We start from the raw sequence: 13,151 nt of genomic DNA on the forward strand, positions 1-13,151 counted from the left end.
AAAAAAAAAAAAAAAAGAGCAGAGGCTGGGGGCTTAGGAAGATGACTCACAGGTTGGTGAGCCAGCCAGTGGAGGGAATGGGTGGGCAGGGTCAGTCTGGACCAGGGCCACAGTGATGGAGTTCCCAGCTGGCCTGATGCGGGTAGGCCAGGATGTCTTAAAACAAATGGAAGGGACAGCTCCCTAGATGCACCATGAGGTAGGGAAGTCTCCACCCTCTTCTCAGTGTCAGAGATTCCATCATTAGTGACCACCCAGAAGCTGTGCAGGAACCGTGACTGGAAGATGATCCCACCCCTGAGGAGGGAGCCAGCTCAGCACAGGGGCAGGAGCAGAGCAGCAGAGTGGGGTGACAGTGAGGGCCTACAGCATGACGGAAGTGCCCACCCAGTCTCCACTGAGGCATAGTTTCTCCCTGAGGGAAGTTTGGTGCTGGAGTTCTCCAGGGGTGGGGAATTTTACCCACAAGAGATCTGAGACTCAGGAGGATCCTCCCGCCTGGACCTCTGCTATGATTTCCAGCCTGCCTCCTGGGGACTTTGAGACATATCTGTGCCCTTTGGGGCATCATCTTTGTCCCCTGCTCCCATCTGAGAGAGTTCTTACTGGTCACAGCTGGGGTAGGAAGGGGAGGAAGGTGGCAGCCTATCTTCTATGCATTCACTGTCTTCTGGGTGGTAAGACCCCACAGGGTGACATATGTTCATTAGGGACAAGGTAAGGGACCCTTAGGATAGTGATGGTGTGCAAAGAGAAACTGGGTAGCTGGGGGAAACACCTAAATTTTCCCCATAAAATAAGCTACCTCTACTTCCTATCTTCACTTCCACCCCAGACTTCCCCAGAGACTTCAGGAAGGTCACTGTCCCATCTGGGAACCTCACAGGCTGGAGGGACTGCTGAGTGCAGTTATAGAAAGTGACAGAATATAGGAATACTTTAATCAGTCAATCAATCAATCAATCAAAGCAACAAACTAAGAGAATGAATGATGGAAGAGGGAGACAGAAATTCTTCAGCTTCCCCAACTTCGGCCTTCAAAAGCTAAAGGAAGAAAGTCTGGGATGTCCTAGCTAGACACACCTGAGTAGGTGTGGGCACTAGTTTGCGGTGGAATGGGCCGGCCTCAAAGGCTCCTCCCCAGGAATCTGAAGTTATACCCCTGTGTGACCCCCTCAGGTCCTCTGATTTCAGAGCTCAAAGCCTGGCTCTCAAGTTCTCTGGTCCTGAGGTTCTAGAGCAAGGTCAGCACAGTTTTTAAAGGTCAAGGAGTTAATAATTTAGGATTCACAGGCCATATGATCTTTATCACAATTGCTGAACTCCTTAAACAGATGGGTATTGTGTTCCAGTAAAGCTTTACTTACAAAAACAGCTGGGTTGGATGGATTTGGCCCCTGTTCCAAAGTTTTAGAAGTATGTGTGTGTGTGTGTATATATATATTCTCCAATGTAATAGAGTTACATATCATATATATTATTATATATTATATGATTCTGATATAATAGAAGTACATATATGATTGTGCTATTCATGGGCCTCATGCAATCTTGCTCCATGGCTTGGAGGGCCCCGGTCCAGGGAGAGATGGCAACAAAGGCTCTGAATATGGTTAGGAGAATCTGGGTGTTTGGAGCATGGGTCAGGTGGGTATCAGGCCTCCCTACCCAGCCCTAGCCATGACCTCTGGCTGTCCCTCCTACCCCCTTCCCTTCAGGGTGATGGCTGTTGACCCAGACCCCTGGAATGACACCAGCAATGATACCTGGGATGGGGATGAGTTGGGCTACAAGTGCCGCTTCAACGAGGACTTCAAGTATGTGCTGCTGCCAGTGTCGTACGGCGTGGTGTGTGCGCTGGGGCTGTGTTTGAACGTCGCGGCACTCTACATCTTCCTGTGCCGCCTCAAGAGCTGGAATGCCTCCACCACATACATGTTCCACCTGGCTGTGTCCGATGCCCTGTATGCGGCCTCCCTGCCACTGCTGGTGTATTACTATGCCCACGGCGACCACTGGCCCTTCAGCACAGTGCTCTGCAAGCTGGTGCGCTTCCTCTTCTACACCAACCTCTACTGCAGCATCCTCTTCCTCACCTGCATCAGCGTGCATCGGTGCCTGGGCGTCCTGCGGCCTCTGCGATCCCTGCGCTGGGGCCGGGCCCGCTATGCCCGCCGGGTGGCAGTGGCCATTTGGGTGCTGGTGCTGGCCTGCCAGGCACCTGTGCTCTACTTTGTCACCACTAGTGTGCGTGGGCCCCGAATCACCTGCCACGACACCTCAGCCCCTGACCTCTTCAGCCACTTTGTGGCCTACAGCTCCGTCATGCTGGGTCTGCTCTTCGCAGTGCCCTTTGCCACCATCCTGGTCTGTTACGTGCTCATGGCACAGCGGCTGCTCAAGCCAGCTTATGGGACCACAGGAGGGCTGCCACGGGCCAAGCGCAAGTCGGTGCGCACAATTGCTCTGGTGCTGGCTGTCTTCGCCCTCTGTTTCCTGCCTTTCCACGTCACCCGCACCCTTTACTACTCCTTCCGCTCACTTGATCTCAGCTGCCACACTCTCAACGCCATCAACATGGCATACAAGATCACCCGGCCGCTGGCCAGCGCCAATAGTTGCCTTGACCCTGTGCTCTATTTCCTGGCGGGGCAGAAGCTTGTTCGCTTTGCCAGAGATGCAAAGCCACCCACAGACCCCACCCCTCCTCGCCGCAGGCTGGGGCTGCACAGGTCTGACAGAACTGGTGCCCAGAGGAAAGATGTGTCAGCCAGCACTGTGGACTCTCAGTGGACAGAGCCCACAGTGGCTGGACACGAGAACACTAAGGACATCCGGCTCTAGGACCTGAGCCCCTTGGCTTTCTGCAAGATAATATGGAGGAGCTGTAGGGACCAGGGCTCATTCAAATGGAATGGTGTTCCCAGCTATGGACCATCAGGGGTTTTGTCATTGGCAGAGGCTGAGGATACTCCCTCCCTGTGGTCCAGAAAGGCACCCAGCCCCAGATCCCCCAGGCATCATTTGTATGAGTGGGGAATAAGGTTTTGAGAAAGGAAAGTGTTCAGGGCCTGTGCCACCTGACTCCCATGCAGATAGCTGGCTGTTCCTGCCAACATACCTCTGCTGGAGTCCAAACTAATCCAGTCAGATAGAGAAGTAGGCCCAGAGAAGACAGTGACTTACCAAGGCCACATAGCAGAGTCTGGGCTTGAGCTAACTGGAGTTGGGGGCAAAGTCACAGGCTGACCAGAGGACCCTGGTAAGTAGTCAGGGCTGAGTTCCCACAGGAATCTGGGGTGGGACTGAATGCCACAGTGGACTCAGCTCAGAGAAGTACCCCCAGCCCAAGAGCTGAACACCTGGGGCTGATGCCATACGCCCATCTGAAGGCTCCCCTGAGTTGGGACCCGGTTTGAGACTGTAACTTATACTGAAGTCTGTGCTGTTTATTGAGCTGTGTTGCATTGTACAGTCAGAGGGTAGGAGCATGGCCTAGGAAGCTTTCCACATCTACACAAAGGCCTTACTCCAACCTGTTCTCTTCTGCCACCTGCCTTCCCACTAGCTGCTTCAGGCGAGTGTCGTCTTAGGAACCCCGCTCCAGATTCTGGGTATTTCCCCCACTTTGAAGTCATTTGGCTTCTGTGCCTGTTTCTGTGTGAGGCAGAGATGTCTCAGGCGGGTTTCTAGTCCATAGGTTCCCCAGTTTAGGTGATAACCAGTCACATACTGGTAAATGTTCAACTGGATCTTCGGGGTTGGGGTGGGAAGAGGAACTCCTTACTTGTAGTATTGCCTATTGCCATTCCTGCCACGGCCAATTTCAGATTGTCAGTGCAACATCATCTCTGCAGAATTGCTGAAAACTTAACAAATGGCTCTTGCAGGCAGGCACACATTGCTGCAGTGTACCACTGGGTCATGCTGAGTAGCTCAGGGCTGTGACCAGGGGCCTAGGGAAGGATTTCTGGACTGGGGCAATCCTGAGATGTGGCTTCTGAGAAAGGCAACTCACAAGAACGCCAGGTGAGGACACATTCTGAGCAAGAGCAGGGGACCAGGGAGCAGAGACAGCAGCAGGCTGGACAGCTACCCAGGCTCAGTACAGAGATGAGACTCCCTCCTTGCCCTGGCTACACGGATTCCTTTGGCTGAGGTACGTGTGAGTGAAACTTGCTCCTCTCTGCACCCAGGCCTTGGCCTTCTGGGAAAATCTCAACTTTCAGGCATGATGGTTGATATTCCAGCTGGGCCAGGGTTTAGCATGGGAGAAGTGGTCTCACCTGTGGCCAGTGTTGGCTCTGGCTAGGATCACTCTGGGCTAATTTATGGAGCTCAGCTGGATAGGACTCTGCCTGGTCTTTGGGCAGGGATAGGATGAAGCTGACCAGCCTCACTTTTGACCTCAAGGACAGGGACTTCTCTTCTTCTGGGCGAGCCTGGCCCTGTGGGCCCACTGTACTCTAGAGAAGGTCTCTCTTTCCCCAGCTCACCTCCTCCACCCACCTCCCGTGGCATCTCCACCTTTCCCACTTAGCTTTATCAAAGGCAGGGCATCCATTCCCCAGGGGTTGCTCTATTTACATTTTGTGTAGTTGTTTTGAAGTAGGGTTCTGCCCAGGCTGCTATATTACCTATGCTGCTTTGAACTACTGGGCTCAAATAATCCACCTGCCTCAGCCTCCTGAGTCACTAAGACTACTAGTGACTATATAGAGCCTAGTCCCACAACTCCCTCAGATGACGGATTCATCCCAGGCCATAATGCAAATGATTATTCTTCATTATGTAATTCTGGGTGTCCTGTCCAGAAGAGTGTCAGGTGCTCACCTCCGATATTCTGGGCTCTATATTTCTGCTAATGTAGCTAGAGTCCCTCTGAGCTTTCTTGGCAACTACCTCTTACAGAGTGTCCTGGGTCTTTCCTGCAGGCCCGAGCCTATCTCCTTCATACCAGTTGCTACTCAGGGTGCACCCCATCCCAATTTACAGGGAGCCTCTTCCCAAGCGTTAAACTCTCATGCATAGAAATATAAAAGCTGAGCTCTGACCCTGTCAGCCCTTCTGGGACCTGGAAGCAGGAGTTATGTCATGACTTTGGGGCCCTGTAGTGTACATCTGTGGTTGGAGTGTGGGCTATGTCTGCCATAGGCCAAGTTCCTTAGTCCCCATTCCTCTCATGTTCTGCTCCCCTACCCCTCCTGCATGGGTGGAAGTGGGGAATGAAGACCCAGGGGAACCAGGAACAGGCCCAGGATCCCCGCTCTTGACTGTCTGGCCTTTCAGTATGGACATCTGGCCTGGTCGTCTAGAGGGTGAGGCTCCTGACCTTGCTGCCTTGTGCTATTTTCAGCCCAAGCAAGACCATGATTTTCCGCTGCTGGCCCTAGACCATTGTCTGACGTGGATGACCTGCCCATCTTCAAAATATCTCTTATTGCCCTCTGGACCTCCCTTGCCCCTTCCTACCTCCTCACCCTGACATCACTTCCTAAGGCTATTGACTCTTAAAGGCCATTATGAAAAGGCATGAATCATAGTGGCAAGACCCCAGGGATTATCCAGCCAGCTGCAGACTCAAGGCCAGGGAAGGGCGGGGCCGCACCCAACTCACTGGGAAGGTCATTGTGGTGCCCGGACATGAACCACAGCCCCAGGCTGCTCCTGTTGCTGTGCCATTCCCTCCAGTGCAGGTCAGAGCCTTTGTGGGAACCCTGTGCCACCTGCACTGCCCAGCCTCCATCCTCCAAGGCTATGGAGCTGAGGCCAGGGATATGGTGCAGGGTGGGAGAAGGCTAAGGAGAGTCAAGTGGTAGGTGAATGAAGCTCTCTGGCCTCTGCAGCACTGTCCTCAGTGAGCTCCAGGTGACATTGTGCCCTTGGCATATATGCTCTTCCCTGGGCAGCAGAGATCCCCAAGGCCAAGAGAGAGGGGAGAATCCCAGAGGACACACAAACCCTCGCCCTTCGAGGCCAGAAAAAGGCTTAGGTAACACGCTGCCCACACAGAGTTGCTCTAGATCAGGCCACCACAGCTGTCCCTCTGCTACCTTTGTCATAGAGAGTTGGGCTTGTTTGTTTAGAGTCAGGCACATAGAGGAGGGGACTCACACAATGATCCAAGTCCCACAAACCACTCAGGAATCTCATATGTCATGTTGTTCTTCACACCCACCCTGGGGAGCAAGCATTATCCTCCCCACTTAGTGGCTGAGGACACAGGAAAGTGCATTGAGTAGCATAGGCTTGCTCTAGGTGTCACAGCCGCAGGTGGGTGAGCAGAGAGGAATCCAGGCTTCCTGGATGAATTCCCTTTGCAGTGGTCTACTCTCAACACCTGCAGAGCAGGAGGCTCTGCAAGGACCCTTCCCACAGCTCAGGACCAGAGTGGCAGTGTAGTGAGGACAGGTTGAGAGCAGATCCTGCGCTAAGACCACCTTGGTTTGGAGGTCACCTCTACTTTCCCAGCCATGCAGTTACTTGGTCTTGGAGCACCTCAGTTTTCTCATTTGATGAGATGCTGCCTCCCACAGAGGACATTGGGTGGCTTGCTTGACTCAATGCACAGGAAATGCTTAGCACAATGCCTGGCATTCCATGCTAGTACTGTGTCAGGGGTTACCAAGGCAAGCCAGTGGGGCCGTGTGTTTCCAGAGTTGACATAATTTAATATGTCACCACACTGGGATAAACATTTTGAAGAGCCCAGAATGTTTGGTCACTGAGCAACACTGGATCTAACAGCTCCAGGAGCCTCTGGCTGTAGGATGGGGGAGGCAGGTCCATCCTGGGTAGAATGGGGCTCACCTCTTCCTTACCTGGTACTGAGTGGCTTTCAGGCACATGGACCTGTGTATTTCCTGGTGCCCATCTGGATGGCAGCAGAGAGGGCAGGGGGCAGGAGAGAAGACAAGGAGGAGGATAGTAAGTGGCAGGATCACCCCCTATGGGGTGCAGAGCTCCCCCATCCGCGGGGGCAGGCTTAGCCATTTATCCATGGCTAGCAGTACCCGGCATGGCAATCTGCAGTCACATCTTGGTTCAACTAAGAGCTTGGAGATCTAGAATGGGAGGACTGGCCTGAGGCTGGGCCAGAGCAGATAGCTTTTGCTGTGTGAACTGAGGCCTTCTCTGGGCTACCCTTTGAAGCCTGAAGGCCCTGTTTCCCTGTTCCACTTCTCCCACCCTCAATCAAGGCATAGCTGTCTACACTTTCAAGGCACAGCTAACAGTTGCTCCCTTAAGCTTTGCTAAGACCACTGGACTCTTGGTTCTTAGGACTAGGGTGAGGGTGGTAGGTCTCCCTGGAATCAAGAGGCCAGAGAGGTGAAGTAACTCCACTGCCACCACACAGTGTCACACAGTGGACTGTCAGCTGCTTCTGCTTCTGTGGGTGAAGCCAGGAGTGACTAGGCTGCAGGGTGAGGGATGTGTGGGTAACATAGTATAGTTGGGGCTATGGGACCACTCACCTGAACCTGGGCAATGCCCCAGGGCCAACTTTTGTCCTAAGGCCTCTTCCCCAGAGGCAGAGATAAGAATAACTAAGATTCATGAAAGATTCCAAAACCCCACACCAGGATGCATATGTGCCAGACCTGCTGTTGTGTCATAGTAACCTTTCTTCACCTGAAGCTCATTAAAGGATCATACATATGGACTGCACCTCATACATGCAATTGTAACAGTGAATCATGGGAAAGGACACGCAGAGTAGATGCAGCTGACACGACTCAGTGCTCTATCAATCATGCTGTTAATCACACTCTGGAAGACCTAATGAGAGGCAGCCTAACCCAGCACAACATTTTAAATTGTTAAACCCAGTGCATTCAGTGCTCAGGGTATTTTCCTTTCTGTCTGAGAGCTTACCTTTACCTAATTAAACTTTGCTGCTTCTTTATGACCCTCATGTGCCACATCCAATTCTTTGTTGTGCATGAGACCCTAAAAACCCACCCGGGACCCCGTCACCCACAGTAACAATAGGGCAGAAATTGAGTTCCAGAGCCAAACTTCCATCCTGCTCTGCCCTGATGAACTGTGGGACTTGGTTGGGCACTTCCTTCCTCTGGCCTCAGATTCCCAACCTCGATGCGCGGCTCTACCCTTCAGCAAGGGCTTCCTGGGGTTCCCTTCCCTGGGGTTCTCAGCTCCAGTTAAGTCAGGTGTCCTGTCTTGGCTGTCCCAGCCAGGAACAATGAACCAGGCAGGCCAGCCGCTCATTGGCCTTGAGCCCTGTCTCCAGGGGCTCCACCCTCCACTTCAGCCTATTTACAGCCCTTGCAGAAGGAATCAAAAGAAGGATTTTCCACTCCCAGCACAAGGACTGCCCTGTACTATTGTCCAGCAGTGAGGGATCCGCCTTCCCCAAAATATCCCCTGTTCCTATCCCCTAGGACTCCCTGCCTTGTTCCCACCTCCCCGCCCTGTCATCATTTCCTAGAGCTGTGAACTCCTGAAGGCCGCCAGAAACAGCAGATGAAAACTCTGACAGACACAAGCTGTTCAAATCAGTTTTCCCTCCCGGCAGGACCCCAGAGATTGTTTGGATGCTTGGTGGGACTAGAGCCCTGGAGAGGACTGTGCCTTGTCCAAGGGCACACAGAAATCTGGGTGGAGCCCAGGCCTGAGCCCAGGGCTCTCTACCTGCTCCTGCTGCCTCTGCGCTAGTCTGTGCCTCCTGGAATTGAGAGCTCCCGTTCAAAGGCTCAGGATGGGCATCCTGGGAGGAAGCCTGATGATGTAGGTGGTGGGTATTCCCTTGGGTTCTGACTTTGAGCAGCGAGCTCAGTACAGGTGCCTGAACATTCACACCAGATGTGGCTATTAGAAGCTGAATGTTTTAGTCTTCCCCAAATTCATATTTAAATCTTTTCTTTTTCAGTACTGGGGATTGAACCCAGGGCCTTCATGCTGAGCTACATCCTCAGACCCTTTTTTACTTTGAGATAGGATTTTGATGAGTTGCCTATGCTAGGCTTGAATTTGCCATCCTCCTGCCTCAGCCTCCCAGACCTCTGCAATTATAGGTGTGCACTACCACACCTAGCAGTATTTGAAAATCTTGGTTTATTTGTTTTTTCAGACAGGGTCTCACTATGTGGCTCAGGCTGGCCTTGAATTCACTATATAGTCCAGGATGGCCTCGAATTTATGGCAATCCTCCTGCCTCAGCCTCTCAAGGGCTGGGATTATAGGCATGTGTCACCATGCCCAGCAGTATTTTAAATCTTTTTTCTTTCTTTCTTTTGGTACCAGGGATTGAACTTGGGACCTTGCATTTGCAAGGCAGGTGGCGGAACCACTGAGCTAAATCCCTGGCCCTAGTATTTGAAATCTTAATTGCCACAGTGGTGGTATTAGAAGTAGGGCCTTGGAAAGGTAATTAGGTCAGGAGGGTGGATCCTTCATGAATGGGATTAGTGCCTGTGTTAGTCAGCTTTATGTTAACAAAATTCCTGAGCTAATAAAGTTATAAAGAAATAAAGGTATTTTGACTCACAGTTTTAGAAAGTTCAGTCTATTGGGTCTGTGATGGGACATCCTGGTGGGACTGTACATCAGTGCAAAACCATTTACCTCATGACAGGAAAGCAAAAAAGAGCAGAAAAGGAAGGGGCCAGGGTCCCACAATGACCTAAAACCTCCCATGAGTCCCCCCTCTTAAAGTTTCCACCACCTCTCAATAACACCATGCTGGGGACCAAGCCTTACCACACTTTTGGGGGACAGTTTGGAACCAAACTAGTGTTACCTAAAGGGACCCCAGAGAGTTCTCTTGCCTCTTTCCATCACCTGAGCTTATAACACGAAGCTGGCCATCTGTAACTAGGAAGAGAGCCTTCACCAGAGCCCAAGCACTCGGGCACCCTGATCTCAGGCTTTCATCCTCCAGAGCTGGGAGAAGTAAGTGTTTGTTGTTTATGAGCCATCAACCCATTTGACATTTTGTTATAGCAGCTTGAAGGAAGACAATGGCTATGGCTTGTACTGTCCTCAGGGCTCAGGGACCCCCAGTGGGAAAAGGAGGAGAATTGAGGACACAGAGCGGCTCAAGCAGGGTTAGGGTGGCCCAGGTCCACCACTACCACCTTTGTGGCTGCAAACTCAGTTTCTTTATCTGCCACGTGGAACTGAGGCCTTTTACCCCAGTCTGCTGAGCAGTGGGACCCAGTGAGGCACAAACGTGCTATTTTGTGTGCTTCCTGCCCATGTGGCCTGCTTGGTAATGTTCAACTTCTTTCCCCCATTCCTAGCTGTACATTTGGCAAACTCCAATACTTTGAGACACTTTTGGGTACAAAGTTCAGTGGAGGTTAATCCAGTGCTCGCCCCTCCTCCCCATGCTGGGAGACCCTCCTCACTCCTCTTCTAGGGCCCTCTCTCCTCTGGGTGTTGGACAGGGTGGGGAGGAAAGGGACTGGCAGATATTCCTTGGTACTGTCACTGCCCCCCCTTCTCTGACTAGTACTGTTCTTGGTGTGGATCCCTCAAATACCAGACCGCCTTTGTTTTGTTTTGTTTTTTAATTCTCTTCATTAAATCATCTAGGCTACCCAGTTTGAATATGCTAAATCTTTCCTGCTGAAAGCCTGACTGGTATCCCCAGTCTCCTGATGGATTTTCCTGGAGTGCTCTATCACCTGGATTGGGTAACAGAGCTCCTGTTTCCTTTCCTCCATTCCCTCCACACCCGGCCAACTTCAAAACTTCAAGTCCACAGAGCCCAGTGTCCAGTGTAGAGAAGTCAGGATGGAGGGTTGTAATGAATTCTGAGAAAGTGTCTAGTCCAATGTCCAGTCTTCTTTCAGATACCCGGTGTGTCCTTAGATTCATGTCCTGGAGTCAAATACCAAATCAGCAACCACATGAAAAGTGGCCCCTCCTTGTGATTAAGCAGTTGAGAATCCTTTACAGTCAAAGCAGTTATAATACAGCCGGAGGGAGTGAAAAGTCTGCCGCGTGAACTGACACAATGGGTGCGAGTGTGTGTGTGTGTGTGTATTTGTGTGTGTGCACACGGAGTGATCACATCAGTGTTCTGGGGAGAATGTGGGTGGGGGGGTGTCCTGGCAGGAACCAACTAGATACTTGGAGAGCGAAGGGTGCAGGTTAGCAGCCAGCCTGTGAGAGGTCAGAGGGAACTTGAAAGGTTGCCAGAAAGTCAAACTAAGACCAAGAGATGGACAGGACAGGTCTGGGGATGGTGGGAAGAGATGGGGGAGTGCAGAAATGATGTAGCTGCCAGCTCTGCGAGCCCCCCTCCTTCCCTCTTTATTCTGCCTTCTTTTCTCTCCCCAGTCACATTCTCTCCCTTGCACTGCCTGTCCCCAGAATTCCTGGGTGGCAGGCACCAGCGATAGCGCTCTAGCCCTGTTGGTTCTTAGCACTGGCCAGAGGCTCTTCCCTGGCTGCCATCTCAGTTGTATTAATGCTGCGCTGCTGCCCCCTGGTGACCAAAAGTGGCTGCAGTGGCAGAAGGTGAGGGCTGGGGTCCAGACTTTTGCAGGTGGAAAGGCAACCAGGCTGTTGGGGGGTAAAAGGTGAAGGTGAGGATGGGACTGTAAGTTGAAACAGAGAACACCATGTGCCTACCGTGACTTACCAATACTGATTTGCCAAACAGGCAATGATGCCCTACTGTTGTCTCCTGTGCTCTCCAGCTGGGATGGAGATTATCCTATGCTGGGCATCAACCTTGCCTGTGGGATGGTCCTCAGCCCATGGCAGCCAAGGAGTGGGAGGCCCAGGATGGGTACCTTAACATTCTTCCCTGCCCCATTCCAGCTACCTCGCCCCCTCAGAGACCCTTGCCCTCAGCGTGATCCCAGAAGTGCCACAGGCCAAGCCTGAAGATGGCCCTTTCCCCTCACTACCCCTTTCTCCTCCATAGATTTGACTCACATTGTAGACTCTGGATGGCGCAGCTGCAGGAGACAGTTACATTGTGCATCCTTCCCTGTTCCTTTCCTGCACATGCCCTGATCATGAAACAAGCATGCTAAATTTCGCCTAGGCCGAGTAGCCCATGTACCACTATTTGCCCCGCCTTCTCTCCTTGTTTGCCTTTCACTATAAATAAAGAGCACTTGGTGCTGCAGGCAGCCATTAGCTCCTGACCTGCTCTGGTTCCACCCAGTTCCAAACTTCAAGATAATCTTGGTTTCTCCCTAGTCTTTTCTTCACCTCCCACCCCTCTCCCCAGCTGCAGACCCTACGCTGTGTGGGTGGTGGGGTGGAAGAGCCTTCTCATAGGGTGGCTTCCAAAACTGTATTCCACTCTCTGGGAAGTGCCCCAGGACAGTGGTCCTCCTAGCCACTCTGTGACTGCATTGGGTAAAAGGTAGAGTTCAGCCACCACCAACCAGAAGCTTGTAATTTGGATCTTGCTTCATGTCAGTAGGTAAAATATGTCTGGTTGATCTGGAAAGGGAGGCCCCCATGTTGGCCTCTTGGGTTGGAGTGACAACCCTGAGACGGGGTAGTGTCAGCCAGGCCTCCGGTGCCACCCTCACGTCCTCCCTTAAGACCATATTTCTCATCCACAAGCTTTTACTCTAAAAGCCAGATGCCCTCATTCACCAAGCATAGAAAATTTCCAAGCTCTGGGTTCACAGACTGGCTGTTGAATCCCTACCCTCTCATCCATGTCATTTCTCTTTTCTTTGGACCAGCAGCATTTCTGTACCTCATTAATCAGGTGATCTTGGGACCTCAATTACCTCTTCATACCCAACAGGATAAACCTACCCACTCCTCCCATTAGAATGAAAGTTCCCAGGGGGAATAGAGCTCAGAACAGTGCCTGGCACATAGTAAGTATATAACAATAACTTGTGAATGAATAGCTTGTAGTGAGGCATAAATGAGATATACTGTGTTATCTCCTTGGTAGACTATAAGTATCAACGTGTACTCATTATGTGTTAATTCCTTTCCTTGCAAAGCAAATCAAGTTAATTATTTCATGTATGTTTCACAATGGCCTTTTTAGGCAGGAACACTATCATTGGTTCATTCATTAATTTATTCAACAAATATTTTAAAATGCCTATTGTGTGCCAGGTAATTGCCATCTATATACTTGATAATAAATTATCACTGGATGAAAAAGTCAAAGACATAAGCCTCCTTTAAAAAAAAAA

General features: G+C 51.4%; 1 protein-coding gene across 3 annotated transcripts in view; it reads left to right on the forward strand.

Moving 5' to 3' along the window:
- Positions 1-9,024, forward strand: part of P2ry2 (purinergic receptor P2Y2) — a 21,062-nt gene extending 12,038 nt beyond the window's left edge. For all 3 annotated transcript variants that reach the window (XM_010603246.3, XM_010603247.3, XM_010603248.3), the window contains exon 3: positions 1,719-9,024. In XM_010603246.3, the coding sequence (XP_010601548.1) occupies positions 1,723-2,844 (1,122 nt within the window). In that variant the 5' untranslated portion in view covers positions 1,719-1,722 and the 3' untranslated portion in view covers positions 2,845-9,024. The remainder of the gene's footprint in view (positions 1-1,718) is intronic.
- The last annotated feature ends 4,127 nt before the right edge of the window (positions 9,025-13,151 follow it).

The sequence above is a fragment of the Fukomys damarensis genome, unplaced genomic scaffold, assembly GCF_012274545.1.
Source record: "Fukomys damarensis isolate Sample0158 unplaced genomic scaffold, DMR_v1.0_HiC HiC_scaffold_16, whole genome shotgun sequence".
In the NCBI taxonomy this organism is placed as follows: Eukaryota; Metazoa; Chordata; class Mammalia; order Rodentia; family Bathyergidae; genus Fukomys; species Fukomys damarensis.